The sequence below is a fragment of the Parasteatoda tepidariorum genome, chromosome 10 (assembly GCF_982258835.1).
Source record: "Parasteatoda tepidariorum strain Cologne lab strain chromosome 10, Ptep-v5.0, whole genome shotgun sequence".
Taxonomy (NCBI): domain Eukaryota; kingdom Metazoa; phylum Arthropoda; class Arachnida; order Araneae; family Theridiidae; genus Parasteatoda; species Parasteatoda tepidariorum.
In genome coordinates this window covers 98,700,333-98,724,446 of record NC_141764.1, presented here as the reverse complement: position 1 = coordinate 98,724,446, position 24,114 = coordinate 98,700,333, and the positions used below count along the sequence as shown (strand labels likewise).

Below are 24,114 nucleotides of genomic sequence, written 5' to 3'. Positions count from 1 at the left end.
TGTTTTTTTCTTATTAATAGTGAGCGAATAATCTCCATTCCACAGTAAAATGATCGTTGATAGAGATGGGTCGTTCTTAGAGGTTACCTCCATTGAACTGTTAATTTTAATTTTAGTCAGTGTCCATTTTTCTTGGTGAGGAAATCCCACTTATGTCGGCGACATGAAAAAACGTATCAATGAATAAATTTCAGCGTCTGTAAAAATGATTCCAACTGATTTAATTATGTCTAAATTATCAATTATGAGTGATAAAGCTATTTTAAATAAATAAACAATTATGTATTTTGTTTATATGCATTTAATTTTTATATCAGAAGAATTAGTTAACTTTAGAAGATGAGAAGAGGTTTTTTTTTCTTTCTAAAACAACTTTTTTTTTTCTTATTTAACTTCCTACTCTAGTATAGCTCGTTCACCAGGAGTTGGCACTTGGCTCCGCCTTCATCACGTGGTATGCGGCGATACTATTTCGCTATTTTTGGGAGAAGGTTGTGAGCAAACTTGAACAATGTTGCTATTTGGCGATCGTTTGGCAAAAATATTTATTTCGCAAACTTTATGTGCATTTTTTAACAATAAATATTTCATAAATTTGATTATATTTTGCACCATTTCTTATGATATTTCTTTCTTTTGAGTGAATAGTTTGTCCTTTATGAGCCATTTCGCTGGGAGAGCAACAGTTTTTAAATTTAAACTATATTTAATTAGCTTGTGTAACAAAAGGTATAATAGCAGATGATAAAGCAAAGTAAGTGACTGAAAAATAATTCACTTTTTGTGTTTGGCGCAAATTAAGGGTTGTCTCAATTTCAACAACGGAGATGTTTCTCTTCTAACTCCCGAGCTGAAATGAACTCTGCGTCCCAGGAGGTGGAGCCAAGTCTCAACTTCTGGTGAACGAACTATAGTAAATCACTGATAACATCGTCACCGGCTTTAGTACACTCTGACTGCAACATGAGGTTATATCGCCAAAAAGAGCTCTCTAAATAAGAGCCTCAGACACATATTTTGAATACATTTTAATTTACTTATTTATTTTATAAAATTTTTGTTTTGATATTTTTTTCTTATTTCTTTATTCGACCTTTTCCGCATTTGGTGCAGAGGTTTGCCCGGTCGCTGGGAGAGGTTTTAATGGTCTCTCCTAAAGGTTTTCTTCAACACAAAGCTTATGGAAAAAATTCCGTTACTTTCAAAAGCAGTCGTAAAAGGAGGTGGTCTTTCTTGGATGTCTCACTGTATACATGGAAGCACATACGCTCCAACTACTACGAAAAACATTTTTTTCTAAAGGTAAAACGTGTAATATTTTAATAAATTTGAATTAAAAATATTTTCTTTACTGATATATTCGAACAATTCAATGAGATACAGGGGATGAACAAAAATATGAAAACTCTTCTTTAATAACTCGATGCAAACAACATTTCTTTTTGGTTTTGGCAGATTTTTCATGGTAAAACTGTTACCACAATTTTAAAGATCATGGTCAATTCATGATCAAGCTAGAAGCTTTTAGAAATAGCCTCCTTTTTTTCCCATGCAAAATTCGAATCGACCAAAATTACCGTAACTTAAAAGCTTTGTTCTTTTTTCAGTACCAATATAATTTTAAAAAATCAACCTAAACGAAATATTGCAATCCTGTAAAATGAATTCCGTGCCTCCCCCCCCTGGCCGAGTGGTATCGACCACCAAACGCTCCACAAAACGTGAAGGTAGCGAGTTCGAATCCCGCTGTTATTCTGGATGTAACTTCGTGCTGTCCTCTGCATTTTTCTCTCTGTCCTTCTATTTCACAAAGGTTTATAAGTTTAAATTGAGCACACAAGCCTGCAAATGTATGCAATTCCAATAAATTGAATTTCAAAATGGCGGGTATTAAAGCTTTAAAAAGCATGAGTGCAAATGACCTAACAGCTAAAAGTTTCTATCATTATCTTTCAAATTGTACGAACAAATTTGCCATGTAAATTCTTCCGAAACATGTGTTTCTAAAAGAAACACTGTTTATCTCAAATTAGTATAGAACTGTTTCCATATTTTTGTCCAACACTTGTATATAATCAAATCAGATTGCTTAATTAAAATCAAGTTAAAAATCTTGTTAAGATTTGTTAAAAGTTTTAATGAGCAATCTTATTTATTTTAAAAATTTCTCTTCTACCACAGTAGAAAGTGTTTCACGATAAATTTAAATGTTGGAAGATGTGTACGGAAAATAAACAAAACCTTTTATACCATCAAACCAGGTGTTGCTTTAACAACTAATGAGAAAAATAGGCAATTGAAAGATTAAAGACGTCAAAAAAGTAGACAAACATAATTTAAAGAAAAGTATTTACCAAATATCGGAGAGTCATAGAATATCAATCAAACAACTTACTATTGAATTTTTGCTTTTAATTATGTGAAAAGTCTCCCAGAAATTAAGGTCAATATATGATGTATATTTTTCAAAAAAATTGGTTGAGTAATAATTGGACCTAGGACTTTCAGCTGAGTGTTGTACAATGGGAGAACATTGGAATTCATGATTTCTAAAATCGTATTGAAGATGATGATGCAACACGTTACATCCAATCACATTTAAATTTTTTTATTATTATATATTATTTGTGATTTTAATATTAACTGCTGTCAATCCTAATCTTATCGTTTCATTTTTTTATGCTGATAATTCAGCGTAGTTGTTGCAAACTATGTTAGGCTGTCTCACAAGGATTGAGAATTGCGTAGTAATTCATAAGCCCGTAGTAATTTTCATAGAAACGTCATTTCATGTAACTTCCCTATTATGGGCGTGCACATTAGGACCGATAATTTTTATTTGAATTAACTTGATTGTACATTAATTTTATGTCAATTATTGTTTAAAGTTGCCTAATTTTAACTGTTTTATTGTATTTTATTGATTTGATGACTAATTAGCAAAGTTGTGCCCATTTGAAGTCTAAATAAAAAAACACAAAATTCAGATAATTTAAATAAATAAAAGTACCGCTTCAAATGCGCCCGAACAGCCAGCTCATAATAGAGAAACTGACGATGGCGTTTCAAGCCAGGTGTAGCTAAGCAATTTTAAATCATTATGATATGCCCTTTTAATTTTGTAACCGCCATACAGAATTACCGCGTAGATGTGTAACTGAATTAAAATGTATTATTTATATGTAACCGCTAATATCGAATAACCCTGTAAATAACCCTGACCTAACTTAAAATAACCCTGTTAATGTGTTTATTTTAATAGTACAACACGGAACATGAATTATAAAACGAGAAATTATTTAAACCAAAATTTCAAATGATGGAAACTATTTACCGAAGCGTGTACTTGAATACGAAGAGAGGTATTTTCTAATCTTGATCTTAACTCTTGCTCTTGTGCGTTGATTTCAGGTTGCCCAACGCCTATGTGGTATAGCAATACTTCTCTCAATGCTTCTGCGTCATACATAAATGACTCTAAATGACTAGGAGTTATTTTCTGAAATACAAAGTAGAGAAATAGTCAAATGCCCTTACTTAAAACTGCGAACTAACTCTGGACAAACTAGTATTTTTTAAAGCTATTAAAGTTCTTAAAACTATTTTTCGAAGGCTCAGTTATCTAATGAAATAGCGATTTTCTTGTAATAATATTATATGCCTTTTACTCTCAGGGAAAATGAGAGTTATTTTAGGTTTTTCATGTTCGCAAACGTTTCAACCAAATTAACTTCAACACCATAATCACTCATAGAGAGTTGTAAGAGTCATTAAAAAAAAATCAGGCTAGCAAAAGCATGAATAAAAATCAGCACAGCAAGATCAAATTTTTTTAAAAAAGGAGGCGATAGTTTTGGAACTTGTTGGGGTTGTTTTCCAGACTCAATGCTTTTCTTTTTCCTGCGCTCACTTTAAATGCTTTTAGATAATATTAATTCAAAATATTTTTATGTTCTTTTGTAAATTGACTTATAAAGATTTAAAAAAAACGATAATTAACTTGATAAAACGATAATTAACATGGTATGAATTGTTTACATAAAAAATCACCCCAGTTTCTAAGTTTCACCACACAAGTTAGAATGTTAATTAACGTGAAGTTAATTAAATAAAGTACCGTGTCGCACCTAGAATTTGTTTAAGTATAATTCTTTCTTGTCTCTACCTCTTTTATTTAGCTTAGATTTATTATTTGTTTATGTATTTATTATATCCGTGATATATTTTTGCTTTATGTATGCATAATTAGTTTGTTTATATTATACATGGCTTCGTGTCCGTCTTTGTGTTAAATAAGAAATATAAAGTGAATGAATTGAAATCTTTGTGAAAGAATAAAGATTACGTCACTTTGAGAGAATTGATACTTGACGTACTAGGTTTATTCAAAATAGAATGAGAAGAACAGTTGCTAATATAAACAATTCCATATTTTAACAACCAATAATGATCGTGATACCCACACTACTGTAGAGTTTAAAATTTTAGCTTAAAGCTTTGTTTTGAATTAAAACTGTGGCATTTGTTTATTTTTTTCTTCATGAAAAAAACCTTTAAAAACTTATGATAGCATTTTTTTTCAAAGATAATTAATTGTTCATTCATTCTAAATGATTGCTATTGACTTTGTCGTTAATATATTTGGTAATCCGCAAGTGTAGGCATGTCAACTACCTCGATTTCCACAAAGTATTTTAAATAATGGTTAAGAACTACAAACTAAAATTTGCAGATTATGATTATTTTGACAGCATTTCAAGAGGCTCACCACGAAGTAACAGCAATAAAGTGAGGTTTTTTTATGAACTTTAGTGTTATTAAGAAGTAATGGGGGCTAAAAGTGCTACTAATTAAATTTACTAAACCAAGAATCATGTGTAAAAACATAAATTTTGCAACCATTAAAAAACATTTTTTTATAAAGATGGCAAGTCAGCATCTCTGCAAGTGTTTCCTATCTGAATGCTGCTTATGTACTTTATAATCTATACATAATAATAAAAGCGGCTGTGTGTCTGTCTGTAATCACAATATATCGCCCCAGAAGCCTCGCCCAGGCACGAAACTTGACACAAAATTGTGTTTTGACATAATGAAGAAGTATTTTTTTTCTTTTTCAAAAATTTGGATTAGTTTTTTAGTTATCAGTCATTTTGTAAGAAAATCTATGCTTTTTCGTCTTCAAATAAGAGCCATATTAAAAAAACTATTAAAAAATGCATATCTCTTATAAATGTATGCTAATGCGAGCCTTACAATTGAAATATTAAATTTCGACAACTTAAATCAATAATATACGAAAGAATTAATAATTTAATTGTAAGGTTCGCATTTGTTTACATTTATCAAAGTGGAGAAAAGTTTAACTTTTGTATTAAAAATGTGGCAACATATTCCATACGTAAATAGAACGCTTTGCTTTGATTTATTTGTCGCTGTTCATAATTGTTATAATAAGTTTTTCTTCTTCTTTCCAAGCTCTATTTTTTTTCTTAAGCGAAGACGATAATTTTTGTAGCAATGTAGAAATAGAAATTGATACCATAAAAAATTATATAGAAATAGAAATTGATATTTAAAAATTAATTCGTTTTTGGGGTAGATTATATTTGAGTGGGTCGTGTGAAAGGTTCAATGCTCCCAACATAAAAAGATCTATTAGAAAGGAATCGTAGTTTAGACAGTACCTAACTGCAATTGGAGAATTCTGTGCACCAAAATCTGAAGATATTCAAGCTTAATGAAGAAGTGAGTTATTTTTCTCTTTTTCTTTCTGTGCTTACGCCATTAATTTTTGTTTCGATTCAAAATGCATTTTAGTGGGTTTATTAATTTTGATTCTATTCTGTTCACTGCAATTTTAAAAAGCTTTGTTTAAATTTTCAATTGTTTCATTGAAATATCACTATGTTTTGGCCGCTATTCCTGTTACCACGGAGTTCTGGCAACCAAGTAAGACGCCAAACATAAGTAGCCGATTTCGCCAAGGGGCACCCTCAAGTATATTTTCCCCCGTTTTTGTGTTCTTTTCATGTATTTAGCATTTTAGTTTTTTTTTCTTGAGCGTTGTAGCCATATAATATATAAAATAGGAATTTAATTGTTTTTGAAGGAACGATCACACTTACCTTGGATCTCTTTGGTTTTTCTATTCTTTATTTTAACAGTTTTTATTAAATGTAATTAGTTATTTCAGAAAGTTTCAGTTTGCAGGTAAGCACTTAGATTTTAATACTGAAGTTTCATGATTTGCTTTCATAGTATGTTCTAAAGTATTCGTTGACTTCTTAAAAACCCGATTACTGACATGCATACCTGCCAACTTTTAATCCTTTCAAGGATGAATTTCCCCAATGGTAGTAATATGGAATTGAAGAGTTCAATTTCAGGTAGAAACATACGCTGTATTTTGAACAAGTTTATGACAACTAGCGCAACTGTGTTACAAATTTATATATACGCTTTTTTTTAAAAAAAAATTATAAATTAAGTTAATAAATGCAAGAAATCAATAGGAAGCTTACATTTTGTTACCACATTAAATATAGTAATACAATTTTACGCCAAATGCGTAAAAGTTAGCAGGTATGGACATGGCAGAACCGCCTTCCTAAAAACTTTGTATTTTGTCAAAGAAAAGGATATTAAGAGATTCTCAAAGAAGAAGAAGGGCCCAAGAAACATTTGTGGAACGTCAAAGAAGGATAGAACATGACCGAATTTCGACAAGCAATTCTAGAGCCCAAGAAGTATCAGAGAAACGTCAAAGAAGATTAGAAGAGGTTTTCACCTGTTGGCCAATGATGATTTCGAAAGCAACTTTTGTATTATGCTTTTACAATTTCTGAGGCCTTTTTTTTTTTTAAAAAAAAAAGCAAGTCTCCACCTGATATTTATATTATAGGTTAGATTACCATAGGCCTTAGGTTACCATAGGCCTTATGTTACCATACCAAAGTTACATCTTCAAACATCCTCAAGAGCTATAACACATCTGCAACAGAACTGGATATGAAGACAAAATTGCAGGACAGGAACACTTTAATTGTCCACTAATTTTCAGATTTCCTGCTATGTTTTAAAAAACTTTATTTGTGAAAACCGTTAGCATGGCGGACAGCTGGCCGCCTTTAGCGGCTAGTATATAATAAAATGACTATAATACTGTTAAAGATCGTTATGCTTACTATTCAATCTCACCACGATGAAATAACTTAAGGATATAGAATTGCAGAAATTGAGAAAGAAATCCCTGATTTAGTCTAGAATTCTTTTTCTAAGGATAAATCGGTCAGAATCAAACAAATGAATCTGAATAATTTGTAGCCTCGAACTCCGATACTCGTCCTCGATCGAACAACTGATTTCCGCTTGATTTATTCAACAAAAATGTCTATTTCCTGATTCAATTGTAAATTTACGGACTTTTCTAGTCACTTAGTCCAGGACGATAGTATGACTTCGAGGCTTAACTTTAATAGAACTATTTCTGACCAATCATAAATCAGATATTTTTCGTTTAATGGCGGTGGTGGTGAGAAATCATGGAGAAAGGAGTTAAAAACTTGGTTAATTGTTACAAACATTCTGCGACAATCTTATGTAAATAATATTCTAATTGAACAATGATAATGCTATGGTAAACAAAATGAAACAGGAAGAATAAGTATAAAAACGAAATAAGAAAAAACTCATTCAATTCACTTTTGACTCCAATCCAACTCAGATGATAAGTGCATTCGCTCTGCCTGAAACTACTCCATTTTTTCAGGCATTACTGAAACTCCCGAGGAAATTAAATTTGATCCTGCAACCCTTCTTCCATCAGAGAAAATATAATTGGATACTACCCATGTTATGAAGATCATGAACGTAAAATTTCTATTTCTTGGATTTGATCTTGATATATCTTGAGATCTTCTTGAAAATACCTTAGTGTCCTCTGGTTTTGACTGATCAAGTTTATTCAAATGAAGAAAAGAAATAAAGGCAGACACAGATCACCTATGTCCACTGCAAACCAGGGCTATTAGTGCCCCGGAAAGCAAAAGAAAATCGTTGGTCGTAAAAGCATTTTATAGTTAAATTGTTTTCGGAAGCAATATAAATCCTTGGCTACCAAGACTTGTTAAAATTTATAAGACTTATTAAAAATACAACAGCCTGTGCCCTTAGTTTGAAAATTACTATAAATAAGTGTGGGTAAAGAAAATTTATTCGTTGCTATAACAAGCTGAAAATGAAATAGTTTCACTACCGGCTAATTCCCTTTTCCGGGGTACAAACAGCCTCGCTGAAAACTTAATTGTAGTTTTTTAATGTGATAACTACATCTGAGCAAAAGGACAAAGTTTCAGGCAGACTTACTGTCATCGTCAACTCAGGATTGAACTTTTCCGTGGTGGGCATGACCCCGCACTGCAAAAGTTTTGAATACCTAAAGAGACTTGCAGCAACAATACACGATATGTTAAGTGCGCAGACAATTATCAAAGCTACCAATCCAAAAAGACAGATCGTTTTCAGCCAGTGAGAGTTTATAATAGAGAAGCGCCAAAAGCCTTGTTCAATGGCATTTCCGGGCATCGGTTCCTCTGCAATTTCAAACATGATAATATGCCATAACTCCTCTAGAAGCTGGTCACAACACTTACGCGATTCCTGTTATACATAAAGTTTTTTAATTTGTACATTTCGGAAAGAAATATACTAAAAAAGTCATTTAAAAAAATCTGTAGATTTAAGAATAAAAGCCTAGAAGAAATCCTAAGCCCGAAGAATAAAGAAATAAAGTCCCTCAAGAAATAAAGGCTAGAAATCCCCACACCCGAATGAGTTAAGATCAATTATTTGTATAAATGCAACAAGAATTTTGTTTCCTAATGTAATATTTCGACTAAATTGCTAATTCGTAAAAATGTTCTATTTTTGACACCTGTTATTGAGGTCAGGCAGAATTACTGATTAGAGATATTGGCATGTCTTACTTTTATGGAATCATCGGAGGGTACGAAATAAGTTACATTTTCCAAAGCGTCAAAATAATATCCGAGATTTGCCATCTTGATTAAGGATAAGAATTCTCCTAGCCCATATTTTTCCATCACTTGAGAAACAGTGCTAGCTGAAAGAAATATGTCATAGAGGAATCACGGAAGAACACAAGAAATAAAAAGCACCTCATTTACTATTATATAAATGTCTGATTCGATTGGGGCTGTTTAACTCAAAATTTAATGTAATTAAATAATTTTCAGTATCATAAGTAGATATTTTTTTAATAAAATAATTAGTATACAAAGTTCAATTTGAAGTTGATAGAACGGATATCAATTTAATACAAATTTTATAAAAGTAACCATTTGAAAAGTATTATATGCATATTATTATAATCCAAAACAATAAATGAACTAATTTTAGAATAATAAAAATTAATTTTAGATTAATAAAGAATCATAATTAATTTTAGAATAATAACTGAATAATTTTAGAACTGCTGAAAAATTTTAATCAGTTAGTTAGTGTGGAACGTTCCTTTCCTTACACTCTAAATTAATTTTTATATATTAATTAAGTTTTTTTAAAATATCTAATTACGTTCAAATTTATTATATTTAATTCACCGGTCCATATTGAATCGTTCGTTTCATTTATATAATAATAATTAATTTTTTTTTCTTCTCCAGTACTCTTTTTTTCCGCCTACCATCATTTAACGTAAAACAATGCCCCTATTCGTGTATTACACACACTTTCTAAATAAAATTATGTTATGGTAGATTGAGAAATTTTATGAAGACGAGACTTTACTTGTCATCTGTAACACTAATAATGTAAAATAGAGTATTTGGTACTAATCAGTATGGAGCTGGAATTAAAACATTAAATGTTTGCATAAACAGCTATATTGCAGTGCAACAGAAAAATGAACTAAGTGGCAAAAATTCAAAATTGTAATTCTTTATGTATTTGGCATTTTTGTACGATAAAACAACATAGTGCAAAATATTTATTTTATTAAAAAAAATCTATATTTTTATCAGTTTACATAAGTTATATTTTAGCGTTGATAGTACAGCGTTACCTGCCAAGTTGACCACCCTTTTAAACTTATCCACTTTTCTAAGTTGCCCTGTTTTACAAAGAATTGAATTTATAATATAAGAGTATTCCTGGTATGCGTATTTCTAGCAATGAGCTGACTGATGAAATTACACGGGCCGGCTCCACTGCGATTTTCTATGAACCTGAACCAGCTTTAGGAATTTATTCCGCATCCTTCAGGACATCTATTTTCAAACTCTATGGAAAAATTGCCCATGAACAATGACGCCAACTTGGACGGTCAAAGGCACAAGCTAAGGAGTTAAATCGTGACTGCTCCGGTGGAGATCAAAAAGAGGTTCTTTAGCTTAACAGGAATAGCTTGGAGGAAGATCATTGGTCTTCTCACCTGGTCACTGCACCCTCAGGAGACACCTCTTCATTATGAGTATAACACCCAATCCTCTTTTTTTGTGGTTGTCATATTGAGGAGGAAACTTCACGACACATTCTTTGTGAGTGTGAGGTGTATTCTGCTCAAAGATTTGAGCATCTAGGACAAAATTGTGTTAAGGCTTGGGTACTACAGGATATTCCTGTCAGGTGTTTGCTGAACTTTGTTTCAGCTATAAAACCATTCCGCTAATCATGATCTAGGGTTTGGGTACAATAGACCTCTGATCGATGGGCCTTGCTCATCAGAGCTGCCCAACCTCTAGGTCTATGTCCTATATACTAAAAGAGAGCAAAACCTTTGAAACATGACCATTTGTCTACTTTATATGTTGACCGTTGAGCCAAATTTGACTAGGTGCATTGCTGAGTGTTATTCTAAATTCTTTATAAGCTGACAGACAAATAAAAAAGTTTTACTAATATTTCCGTGACCAGTAGACACCCTGTATTATTTCTGATTTTAAATAATAATATGAAAAGCTAGTTTAAATCTCCTAAGAGGTGACACGAGAAAACTATTGTGCAGAGCGCGCAAAATAAATAAATAGGCGAAACACCCTGAAAAACTTTTGATCTAACTATCGGATGAAATCTACTAGGTTTCAATCATAATGGTTCGAGAGTGTTCAAATGTGCTAACTGTACTGAAAATGCGAGAGTCCTGATGGCTCAGGGGATAGAGCGTTCGCCTTCCAATGAGGTGAACTGGGGTCGAATCACAGCGATGACTGGTTGATATGAAACCTACATTCAGCTTGCACCGACTACAGGTCTGACGTAAAATATCCTTAGTGGTAGACGGCTCATGGGTTACAGTTCCCTTGCTTTCAGGCTAAACGTGGAAGGTTTTCCTCTCCATGTAAAGCAAATATGGGTTTGTACCATCAAAAAGTTCTCCTAAAACTAAAACTCAGTGGCATGACAGCCCATAGAGGGTTATGGTCTACTGTGCCCATCTCAGTTTTCCTGACCATGGGCTCTGGGGTGCAGTATCCTCCACGAAGTCTCTCAAAAAGTCCTCCACGAAGGCAAATTTCACCCAATACTTGATCCAGGACTTCCCTTGTCTTCTGGAGTGTGTTCAAAATTACAAGGCTACGGCGATGAACATTAATCGTAACCCCAAAATTTTGTCAGCTGTTCAACGACAGTTATAAAATAAAATAAACCATTGAAGCAAATTAACCTTCGTAGAATGTTTTTTTTTTTATGGAACTAACACACATTTACTTTCCAGGAAAATCACGGTAACTTTCTGTGGTTAGCGCACCACAAGGGGATTCTAACCCCTTGCTGGCAGTAATCCTTCTATCAGTAACCCTTTCGCGCTGATTGTCACATATCTGTTCCTGCATGAAAAGTTATCAATCGAGGGAAAAAGATTAAACTGATAACCAATTAATTCTTCGGCAGTTTATTTGTGTGCTGGGTAGGACTGGGCTATAAATCTATATATCGCGACATATCGATTTAACGCCTGTATCGGCTGGCTGATACAGCGACTTTCGTTCCAGGCGATGCATCAGAAATCTGATTTAAGCCGTCGAGTAAAGAAGACGAACGATATAGCGATATACAATATAGCGATAGAAGACACGCAAGGTGTTGAGGTTTGAGTTCGAGATTAGTTAGATAGTTTGAGTTTCCTGTGCTGGCAACATCTTATTGTTTTTAGATTCCTTTTGATGTAAATAAAAGTTAAGTTTTCAGTTTGTTCTACGTGACTTTCAGTCTGATTTGCTCTCAACAAAATCCAACATTTGGTGCCGAAATAACTCGGTAAGTCATACTGAACCTTTTATAATTACTTTCGTCAAAAATCTGAATTGGAATGGCTACCGGTAGTGAAAAACTTGTAATATTTAAACGCAAACGAACAACGCTACGTACCGCCATTACGAAACTAACGACGAAATTGAACGATGCTGCTAGTACACAAACTGAAAAAGAATACAACATTGAACGTTTACAAGATAAAATAAAAGAATTAACCTTGGCAGACGATGAAATACATAATTTTTTAAATGAGGAAGAATATCAGGAAGACATAATAGAATGCGAAAGATATACAGAAAATGCTCATTTGGCGTTATTTAATTTCAAAAGAACAGCGAATCGGAACACGAATTCAATTTATGAAACATCGCCAACAGCTGCCAATATAAATAATTTTTCGTCTTCGCCTTCAAATGTTACAGTAAAGTTGCCTACAATAAAAATAAATATGTTTCACGGCGAAATTGAAGAATTCCATAGTTTTTGGGAGCGTTTTGAAAACTGTATCGACAAAAACGAAAGTTTATCGCTGATTGACAAGCATGTTTTTTTGCGGGGATATTTAGATGGAGAAGCAAAACGAATAGTTGATGGAATTAATATAACTGCAGAAACATATGCAACAACAAAGAATATTTTGAAATCGAAATATGGCGATAAAGATAAAATAATACAGGCTCATCTCGATTATTTAGATAACCTAAAACCTGTCAAAAATCACTCTCCAGCAGCAATAAATGAGTTATATATTGATTGTAATCGAAGAATACAGGCTTTAGATGCTTTAGGAGAAAAAACTCAATCATACGGAAGAATTTTGGCTCCTAAAATACTTCGTGCCTTTCCTCATGAAATCTGTCGTAACTGGATTGTACATGCCAAACGTGAAAATTTTGGTGAAAGCGATATTTCAAAATTAATGAAATTTTTATCAGAAGAGGTCGAGGGATCAATTACTGCAAGTAATATTAAAGGTTCACTTGCTCCAGATTATCCTATTAAATCCTCCTTAGAAAATTTTAACGTGAATTCTAAATCAGTTACCAAAAGTAAAATAATGTCACCCTTTTGTCCTTTCTGTGAAACTGTCGGACATTGGCCTCAACAGTGCAATGTTGTAACGGACATAGACGCGCGCATACAGAAATTGAAGACTAGTAATAGATGTTTTTTGTGCACTAACCGAGGACATACCAAAAAAAATTGCCCCCGAAGAGAAAAATTTGTCTGTGCCAAATGCAAGAGAAAACACCATACATCAATATGCAAACCTCTAACCAATGAGCAGCCTGCGGCTACATCTACAAACAAAATTGATGTATCGCCTTCCAATTTCGTTCATTTGCAAACTGCACGAGTTTTCATAACTGGGCCCACTGGCATTACAAAACTGACACGTTGTCTTTTGGATGGTGGAAGTCAATCTAGTTTCGTTTCTTCTAATCTTGTGGATACTTTAAAACTTCCAGTAATTTCAACCAGACATTTGGACATTCAAGCCTTCGAATCCCCAGCTAATGTTGGCTACATGCGAAGACAAGTCAAATTTCAGTTATCAAGTATCTGGGACAAATCTAAAGTTAATGTTACTGCATTTGAAAGCTCCAACAAATATGCATCACACCTACCTTCATCAACGGATCTTTCACTCTTTGCTAAAAACAAGCGAATGAAACTTGCTGATCCAGATGATTCATTGTCGAACTTACCAATTGAGATTTTAATCGGTGCAGATTACTACTGGATTGTTATGAATTCTGAAGCTCCAGTCAGGTTGTCGGATTCTCTGGCCTTGGTCCCATCAAGTTTTGGTTGGGTACTTAGTGGAACTCGATCACACGCAACAGTTTCCTTCATTTCAACGGTTCATAATGTTGATGTGGATACTTCAACTCAGGAATTAGATAATGTGGTACGAAATTTCTGGAACTTAGAGAGCATTGGCATACAACCAACACAAGAAAAAATAAGTCCTCACAATTCTGAACTCTTAACGAACTTTCATCAATCTTTTGAAATCATCGATGGTAGAAGAGTTGTAAAATTGCCTTGGAAACCAGAAGTTCAACTTTCGTCGAACAATTATGAAGTCGCAATTCAACGATTTAAATCTTTAACAAGGAAAATGCATGCAAATTCAGAATTCAAAGAAAAATATATTGAGCACATGCAAGATTACATTGATAAAAAACCCGTTGAAGTTGTCTCAGAAACACATAATGAAGAACGTTTATTTTACTTGCCCCATCACGCAGTAAAGAAAATCACAAATGGAGAAACTAAGTGGCGTATAGTTTTTGATGCATCTTCACATTCTCCAGGTCACCCATCTTTGAACGACGCTCTTGAAGTAGGACCAAATCTTCTTCCCGATATCTTAGCCACATTGTTGAGATTTCGACTTTCTAAAATAGCAATCACTAGTGATGGGCGACAAGCATTTCTGCAGCTGATTCTAGCAGAAGAAGACAGAGATGCAACACGATTTATTTGGTACAATACTACATATACTCCTGATGGGAGACTCCGCACTGAAGATAAAATTGTAACCTATCGATTCACACGTCTTCCATTTGGACTCGTCTCTAGTCCATTTTTATTAGCAGCTTCTCTTCGTGAATTAGCTACAAAACACAAACAAGCATATCCTACAGCAACTAAACACGTTGAGAATAACACCTATATGGATGATTTTGTAACCGGAACGTCTACGGATACTGAAGCTCTGATTCTTTACCAAGAACTGCAGAAACTTACATCACTTATTAGCCTACCATTAGACAAATGGACTACAAATTCTAAGATTTTGAAAGATATGTGGAAACAAGAAAACGTCTCGTTTAAGGATATTACGCAAGTCTTGGGTGTTAAATGGGATACTAACAGTGATGTCTTTCAAATTGATGTGCAGACAAAAATTGTTCAAGCATGTAAAGAACCAGTAACAAAACGCTTACTACTGAAGTTGATGTCAAAGTTTTACGATCCTCTAGGCTTGTTTGCTCCAGTTACAGTAGTTGTGAAGATATTATTTCAAGATACATGGCTTAGTGGTATTCAGTGGGATGAACTATTACCTCCATCTGTAGCACAGCAGTGGCACAAGTGGATAAATGAATTACACTATCTGAATGAAATATGCATCCCAAGATGGATTGGCTTTTCCGAAAATTCCGACGTTATCATACATGTGTTTTGCGACGCTTCAGAACGTGCATATGGTGCTTGCTTGTACGCTCGTCACGCAGATGATATTTCCACAGAGATCCATCTCATTTGCAGTCGAAATAAACTAGCCCCAATCAAAAGGGTCACCCTTCCGAGACTTGAATTGTTAGCTGCACTACTAGGAGCTCGCCTACTCCGATATTTTTGCAAGGAAACGAACATGAATTCTTACACTGCAATACTATGGAGCGATTCTACTGTAGCTTTAAGTTGGATAAAGGGAAATCCTAACCAGTGGAAAACATTTGTCTGCAACAGAACAACAGAAATCCTTCAAAACACTACTTCAGCACAATGGCGCCACTGTCCCGGTACAGATAACCCAGCGGATTATCTTACTCGTGGTACCTTTCCATCACAGTTATCGATTTTAGAATCTTGGTGGCACGGCCCGAAATGGCTAAAACATGATCCAGAAACTTGGCCTATCAAAGTTTTGTCTACACGTACACAACTTTTAGTTGAAGCTGAATCACGAAAAACCAAATTTCAATCCTCCTACGTTGCAACTACAGAACCCATCATAGACATATCTCGTTATAGTTCTTATACGAAACTTCTTCGTGTGACTGCCTGGATACTACGTTTTGTATCCAACTGTAAGATTCAGCAACGCATAACTCATGAACTGAATTGTAATGAAATAGAGAAAGCTAAAAACTATTGGATACAGACTGTACAGAATCAATGTTTCTCAGCTGAAATAAATGCCTTAAAAGCTGAACGTCCCCTGCCGAAAAAATCCAAAATTTCCTGTTTCAATCCCTTTCTCGAAGATAATTATTTACGCCTTGGGGGAAGGCTGCAATTTTCAAACATTTCTTCTGACACTCGACACCCTTTATTGCTCGATGGTAAACACTATTTTGTCCACCTTTTGATCCAGCATACACACATACGACTCCATTACTTAGGTGTGCGTATAATCCTGTCCGAGTTACGTTCAACCTTCTGGATTTTAAGAGGACGTCAAGCTATAAAGCAAGTTATTCACAAATGCCAACCTTGCAAACTGTTCAAAGCGAAATGCAGAAAACAAATCGAAGCTCCTTTACCTCCTGAAAGAGTTTTACCTTCTGCTCCATTTACTACCACAGGAATTGATTTTGCTGGACCCGTGAATATTCGATGTTTGAAATCAAGAGACACAGCCTACGTAACACTATTTACTTGCGCAACAACACGTGCATTACACATCGAACTTGTGTCGGATCTTACCACAGACAAATTTCTTTTGGCACTACAACGTTTTGTTGGCCGCAGAGGACTCCCACACACAATCTATACCGACAATGCTACCACTTTTCATGCAGCAAATAAGGACTTGATTCTGCTATGGCAAGTTCTGTCATCAGCTAAAACTCAGCAATACTATGCCCAAAATGGCATAACTTGGAAATTTATCGCCCCACGAGCGGCTTGGTGGGGAGGCTGGTGGGAACGCCTTATCGGAGTTGTCAAGCGATGTTTACGAAAGGTACTCGGACGAGCACTTCTTGACGAGGAAGGTCTGTCCACGGCCCTCATTGGAATATTAGCCGCTCTGAACAGCCGACCATTGATATACGAAGATGACAGTTCCACAGCCTTAACACCAAGCCATTTCTTGACAGGACGGAAACTAACGGCCATTCCATCCAGCCCAAATAACAACACAAAGCTAAGAAAATTCTACAAGCAGCAGCAGGACTTACTCGACTGCTTTTGGAAAAAATGGTCTAAGGAATATTTGCTTCAATTGCGGTCATTTCATCAAGTTCGTAATCAGGACAATATCATTAACATCCGAATTGGCGATATTGTACTTCTACAAGAAGATGTCCGACCACGTCACATGTGGAAGAAAGCTAGAGTGGTGAACTTGCATGAAGGACGAGATGGAAAAATAAGATCCTGTGAGCTGAGAGTTAATGGTCACGATATAACCCGTCCGGTAGCTCTGGTCATCCCCCTCGAGGTCGACCAGGGTGGGGAGGATGTTGAGGTTTGAGTTCGAGATTAGTTAGATAGTTTGAGTTTCCTGTGCTGGCAACATCTTATTGTTTTTAGATTCCTTTTGATGTAAATAAAAGTTAAGTTTTCAGTTTGTTCTACGTGACTTTCAGTCTGATTTGCTCTCAACAAAATCCAACACAAGGATCTCTTACGTTCCGATGCCAACTCGCGCTGAGGAAGACGATGTACGTATCGTTATATTGAAACGGCCTTGATTGATGAGCAGTAGAATCAGAATCAGTTTTGAGAACATATATCGTGATCTCGCATGTTCGTTTCCGCACCTCTTATTTTTTTTTTCTTCTTTGTCGCGACCTGATATCGTTTCTTGTAGATTATTTTCAGTGGGACTGACTTTGTGATCGTTATCTTGTTCTGAACGTAATCTATTATTGAAAAGAATATATAAAGAAGAAGTTTCTTAATTAATTAGGTAAATTTTTTTTAAACAAAACTTTCTTTTTTATTTTTAAATGTGAAAATTAATTTTGATATTATATGTTTAAGTATTATTTTACATTATTGAATTTATTACAAACGGAAATCTAATTTAGGGTGCCCATAAAGAATTAAATTAAAAAGTAATTAAATTTGTTAGGCTATTTTTTACTTTATTTTAATTTATTAAAAACTTTTTGGATAAAATTATAATTTAATGAGTTTTTATTACTGAGTTTAAATTTATAAATTGTTAGTTATTTCCATTTTTATAAATAAAATTATAACAAAACTCATTTTTCCTCTTTTGGATTTGGACATAAGTCAATCAACTTTGTTTATTCAAAAAAATTAGTAATGTTTGCGATTGCGACTTCTTTTTTTAAAATCATTTAGCACTTCGTTTTATTAAAGAGTATTATCGTGTTTTTTAATTTTATTTCAATAATCAGTTGAATATATTATCGAATATCATAATTCTTTTGTTTTTATTTTTAAGAAATTAAACCTTACTTTATTTTTTCGTTCAGAATTCGGTAATTATTCAATTTAACTTTATTATTTATGTGAAATAATAATGATAAAAAATAGTGTTGTTTTAAAAGTGTTTTTTTTTGTTTAATTTATTTAGCACTTTGCTTTAAGCGCACAAATATTTTTTAACGAATTTTTTTTTTTAAATTTTCTTTCTATATTCTTAGGTAAATATATTGATAAATTTCAATTTTATTTATTTCTTTATTATTTATTTTTAAACTAAGAAATCTTTCGTTATTTGCGCGATCATTTTTAGAAAATATAACATTAATATCGTTCTTAAGCAAAACATATACGTCAAATTCATAAATTGATTTATATCAATCTGAGTATGAAGTTTTGATAGAAATCCGACTTTCTGCGCCTTACAAGTAAATGAATTTCAAAAATACTATATCGCGATACATCGCTATATCGCGATGCAAAACTGACGATGCATCACGACATAAAATTTTTTATATCGCCCAGTCCTAGTGCTGGTTTAGAATAGTGTGATTTATTTAATTCATCGCTAAATTCAGGATGAAAATTGTAAAGTTGGACGTGGAACTAAAATTTGTGATTAAACTAACATTTAATAAAGTGAACTCAAACTCTGTCTGTTTGACCACATCTGATTAATTTCCCCCCATCTTGATTCTGACTTTGTACGAATGCTTTCCTGAATCACCTGTCCTGATGGGGTTAAGGATAGTTTACATCCGCGCTGTGGTCGGTGCCAGTCAGGTGCGAAATCCGTCTTGACCAACTCGAAGACGTACGTTCTATCCCCTGAGCCACACAACGGCTTACTTTCCATCATTTTGTGCATTTTAACTTATGATTTTATTCTTTTATTTGTCAACAATGTATAGATGTTTAAATATACCTTGTTTTGTAGAAAGCAGGCCATCAATGACATGTACTACTCCATTTGTTGCTATTAAATCTTTGACCACAATTTGGATGTCATCAACGTACAGTTTATTATCTTCGCTTCTGGATAAACTCAGGAGTTCTCCAATCAAATTTGAGCTCTTCGCAAACTGAGGGATAGCTTGAGAGCAAATCACGTGATCAATGATATGGTGTTTCATGAGTCCTTGAAAAACATTAGCATGCATTACTTCGTACATTGTCAATGGTTTCATTTGAAAATTTGTGTGATTACAGTTTTCTAAGTATTTCAATTTAGGATAATTTTCATTTCAAAATTACTAAATACCAGCTTCTAAAAATGTTAAATAAACCAAGCAAATGAAAAAGTGTGATTTTTTTTCAAGAAATCGAACACAAAAATAATTATTAAAATGGAGAGATTTACGATAATCCTTAAAAAATAAGTTTAATGACTAAATCACATCATTAGGATAATTACCTGCAAACTTTATGTGGATTTTTTGTAAGATTTCATTTTTATATTTAAAGTAGTAGAAAAATCCATGCTTATCTATAAAGTTTCGTTTCACTATCTCTTGGGAAAAAAATCATCGGGAAAAGTTGACAAGTATGACAAATGTTTGCCCTAGTAAGATATTAGGTTTAAAGAACTTATTGTTTTTCTAAAGTAAAAACTTTTATCAAAATTATTTCATTATCAGAACTTTTCTTTATTGTACATCATGTATTCGCAGTTCGTATGGACATGTGACTGTGAATAACAGAAATGGGTGGTTGTTGACTTCCACCGATGAATGTTGACAATCACATAGTCCCTTTGGTAAAATATACACTAGGTCCAGTTAAGTGCCACTGCCCGGTATGCTCTACATCAATATTTTTTAAGGTCAAGTACCACTGCTCGGTATGCATTTAACCGGTACTCCGAACACTGATGTTTCTCCTAATCTACAATCAACAGTTGTTAAAATATCAAATAAATATAATTATATCAACGAATAAATTAATATCAAATCGGATATAACAAATATTTCGGACATTCAAAGCGACTATGCGATTGTTGACATTCACTGGTGAAAGTCAACATTCTGTTAATTTTGGTCATTACCGGTAACATATTCATAGAATATACTCTTTTTATCATCATTGCTTCATGCTAAAAATAGCATTTTAAATCTATTTGTGGTTTTACTGTGGGGATTAGTTTCGATGAATAAGAAAACAACAGGCGTTGAAATCCAAAAATTTGATAACTAGAATTGTAACGGTGAGTGATTGAATTAGAGTTTGATGAATTGTCGCTAGAGTTTGATGAATCCCATTAATAATAGAACATATATTTGATCCTAAAATTAGGTTATAATTATTATTATTTCTTTCTTTTTTGCCAAAATGATTTTTTAAAAGTCAAAGTAATAGAGTTCCCATGAGCATTAACACGTTGAATTCCAAGCTAAATTTGTATGGCTTGCCCGTCTGGCCAAACGGTAATTAAATACAAACTAAATTTGCAAATAATAGACAGATTTTACTAGTTTTTTAAAGGGTTTAACATCGCATACCTGAGAAAAAGTGGTGAATAATATAAACCTAAGAATAGTTTAGAAATAGTGGTGGCTAGAAATCTACTAAATTGAATTGATTAAACCAAGAATCACTGAACTACCACTTGAAAATATTTATTCGTTGTCCGGAGCAAGTTGGCATCTCTGTGTATATAAATAAAACTATTTTTGCGTGTTCGATATTGCATTAATTTCGTCAAACCATTTTAGTAACGATCCATTTTAGTATTAATAAATTAAAAATTTACTCCAATGATGTGTTTCTAACAATCTTGGCTTCGCCGGTGACCCCCTTGGCGCTACGAACAAACTCGGTGTCGGTCACCGGTGACCTTAATGGCATTCAACGCGATAAAAAAATTTAATAATGTAGTAAGTTATCGTAAAAGCTAAAAGTTATGTTTTAAAAAAAAAAAACTAACATTTAGAAGTCTAGTAGGTTAGAAATTTTATTCAGGTAAATTTTATTTGAGATGGTGTTATGCGAATAAATCAAGTAATCCAGATCGTCTTCTTATTTGTAACAATTCTTTAAATTCCTAAAGAGTAATCATTCAGTTTTAACTCGAAATTGCCACCACTAAATTTAGTTTGAAAAACTATCTGCTATCTACCGTTAAAGGGAGTTACTATCAATGTTGAAGCGGTTAATAGAAATCGTTTTTGAGTTGTTTCAAAATGTGATATTTAACGTACTTGATGTGCATCTGTCATTCTTTCTTTCTTCTTTAGATTGTGGTGCTCGTTTAAATACTGAATCCGATGGGGCAAATACAGTGAATGTCTTGTTTGGATTTCTTAATGTTTGTACAAGCCCGGCGCGACTCAACACTGAAATAATGGAAATACAATATTAATAGTAATAATTATAGCATTCGTATAAATATAATTATGATATCTATTATATTAAATATCATTTATATTTTTTTACTATACAAAAATAAGAGTAATATTTGAGCAGGAGTAAAATCAACTTGTCCAAATTAGTCTTTCCCATCTAAACTTTTTGGTGAAGATATTATTATAACTTCATGGTATCTTACACTAGTTCAATGCCAGCAGATGTTTTAATTATTTTTAAAGACATTCAAAGTAACATACACAAACTCGTAAAACAAATTCCTTTTGAGACTTACTTCCTTTTAAGACCGAGAACTGAGAATCACCCGCAATAATGTCGGCGACCGTTTTGATAGGTTTTGGTAGAACTTTCTCAACTAAATGAATGATTCCATTTCTCGCAAAATAATCAGCTGTTATTATAGGCACACAATTTACTGTGACAACCTGCAATGGAAAAATTGAGAATTGTTCTTTGAAATTTTAAACGATTATAGATTAATATTTATGAAACAGAGAAAAATATACACGTCGATTATAATGGCTCCTGTTATGTTTTTTTTTTTTAGATTAAAGTTTTAAGCAAATTTTTTTCTCATAGATTATTCTAATTTTGCTATTACTTTTCTTCAAATTTTAATTTTCCGCTATTTACGTTTCTGAACAGGATGGTTAAGTCTAAAGATGCCAGCTTATCATGAAAGTGCGGAAAAATTTCTGTGAATAGTGTACCTCCTCCCTTACTCTACATTTATGCTGCATAGTGTAAAGAATAAACTGTTAATCTGACAAATATTCGCTATCTCTTTTATAGATCAGAAATCCAATCTATGATGAAATAGCCGATTTTCTTTTGTTACTGTTATTTGAATTGTTAGGAAATTTGAAATGGATACCTTTTCAGGGACATAATAGATGTTGATTCTTGTTTGATTGTTGCCATCTTCTGTTCCTATTTTCTGCTCGTCGTGGAAATCATCTATTTTCAAAAATCCTTTCACCATGTGTTTCTTGATTAGATTCTTCAATGTTTTCTTTTTAAGACTTCTAAAATTATAATTTCTCACGACTTCATTCTGAAACATTGATATACAATCAAAATATACAGAAAGTAGCTTTTTCTTCTTCTTTGGATTAGGTTATTTGTCGAAGAGAAGGAAATTATATTAGAAATAATCTGCTGCTATAAAAAGTTAGGTCAACAATAAAAATAATGTAAATATGTAACAAAACTTAATTAAACGTACTGAGTTTAATGAACTTTATTTAAAAATATTCGGGGAAGTAAAAGACATTTGACGTTTACATTACAACTTTGAAATATGTGAATTGTTAGAGAATTCTCCGTCCATCTGAAACTTTCCATCACAAATTGATGGATTCTGAAGGATGAAAATTTTGAATGGGAATATTTTGGCATTTTTATGAAAATTCTGTTTTCTAGAGTCTTTCAGCATTGACATACTTTTATCATTAAACTATTAAAAAAACGATAAGAAAAAGTAACAAATTGTTTATTTAAATTAAACCACCACTTTTTCTGTTGACTCGCCACGTGGCGAGTGGTTATTTTCAAGCCTAGTGCTTTTAAACGTTATGAACAGATACAAAAATTGAGATATAAAAATATTTCTCAATCTATATAGCAGAAAACTTTATAAAATGGAAATAAAAAAAGATCAAAGGAGAGAAATAATTAAAAAAAATTAAGACAAATGTTTATTGAGTTAGTCGTAAATTTTGCAGACTTTCATTTCACATCAATTTTAAGAATTTATTTTACTACAAGAATATTTAAATTTACAAATAGTTTTTTTTTTTCAATGTTAATTGATTAAAACATATTGTTTCCCTCATCCTTTTCTACTAGTTTTTAAATTTTTTTGGAATGTGGCTAGACTGACAATACCACAAAGTGAACTCACTTCAGAAATTAATTCTTGATCTTCAACAAAGGTTTCCATGGCAGCATTTTGAGGACAGAAAATTGTGAAATTGCCAGAATGGAGGACATTTTTCATTCCCACTTCTTTCACGATGTCCACCATTTCCAGAGCACCCATACCTCTTAGTGTCGGCAGAAGATCCTTCAAATCAACTGTGAATCAATAGAATTGATGATAAGCATGACTTAATTGTACTATCATTCTAGAAGAGTTTTTTTCAAAGTGATCCATGATTAAAGTCGGCAGAATTTTTTTCGAAAGTTGAACTACAATGATGTCTAAAAGTTAAGCATAATCATGCTCTAATACTAGGCACATTCAAGGATTGGACAAGAATATATTTTATTCATTTTTATTTTATTGCCGTCATTGAACAGCCGATCCAATTTTGGGTTTACTGCTAATGTTCC

General features: G+C 33.1%; 1 protein-coding gene across 2 annotated transcripts in view; it reads right to left on the bottom strand.

The window, feature by feature from the left end:
* LOC107437770 (transforming growth factor-beta-induced protein ig-h3) overlaps positions 1 to 23,872 on the bottom strand; it is a 29,174-nt gene extending 5,302 nt beyond the window's left edge. Inside the window, exons 1-7 of one of the 2 annotated variants that reach the window (XM_087153463.1) lie at positions 23,684 to 23,872; positions 22,655 to 22,834; positions 22,055 to 22,205; positions 21,615 to 21,749; positions 19,343 to 19,555; positions 8,988 to 9,124; positions 3,335 to 3,499 (exon numbers count right to left, since the gene is read on the bottom strand). In XM_087153463.1, the coding sequence (XP_087009589.1) occupies positions 3,335 to 3,499; positions 8,988 to 9,124; positions 19,343 to 19,555; positions 21,615 to 21,749; positions 22,055 to 22,205; positions 22,655 to 22,834; positions 23,684 to 23,821 (1,119 nt within the window). In that variant the 5' untranslated portion in view covers positions 23,822 to 23,872. The remainder of the gene's footprint in view (positions 1 to 3,334; positions 3,500 to 8,987; positions 9,125 to 19,342; positions 19,556 to 21,614; positions 21,750 to 22,054; positions 22,206 to 22,654; positions 22,835 to 23,683) is intronic. The other variant, XM_016049871.4, reaches the window with a different exon arrangement.
* Positions 23,873 to 24,114: the final 242 nt, after the last annotated feature.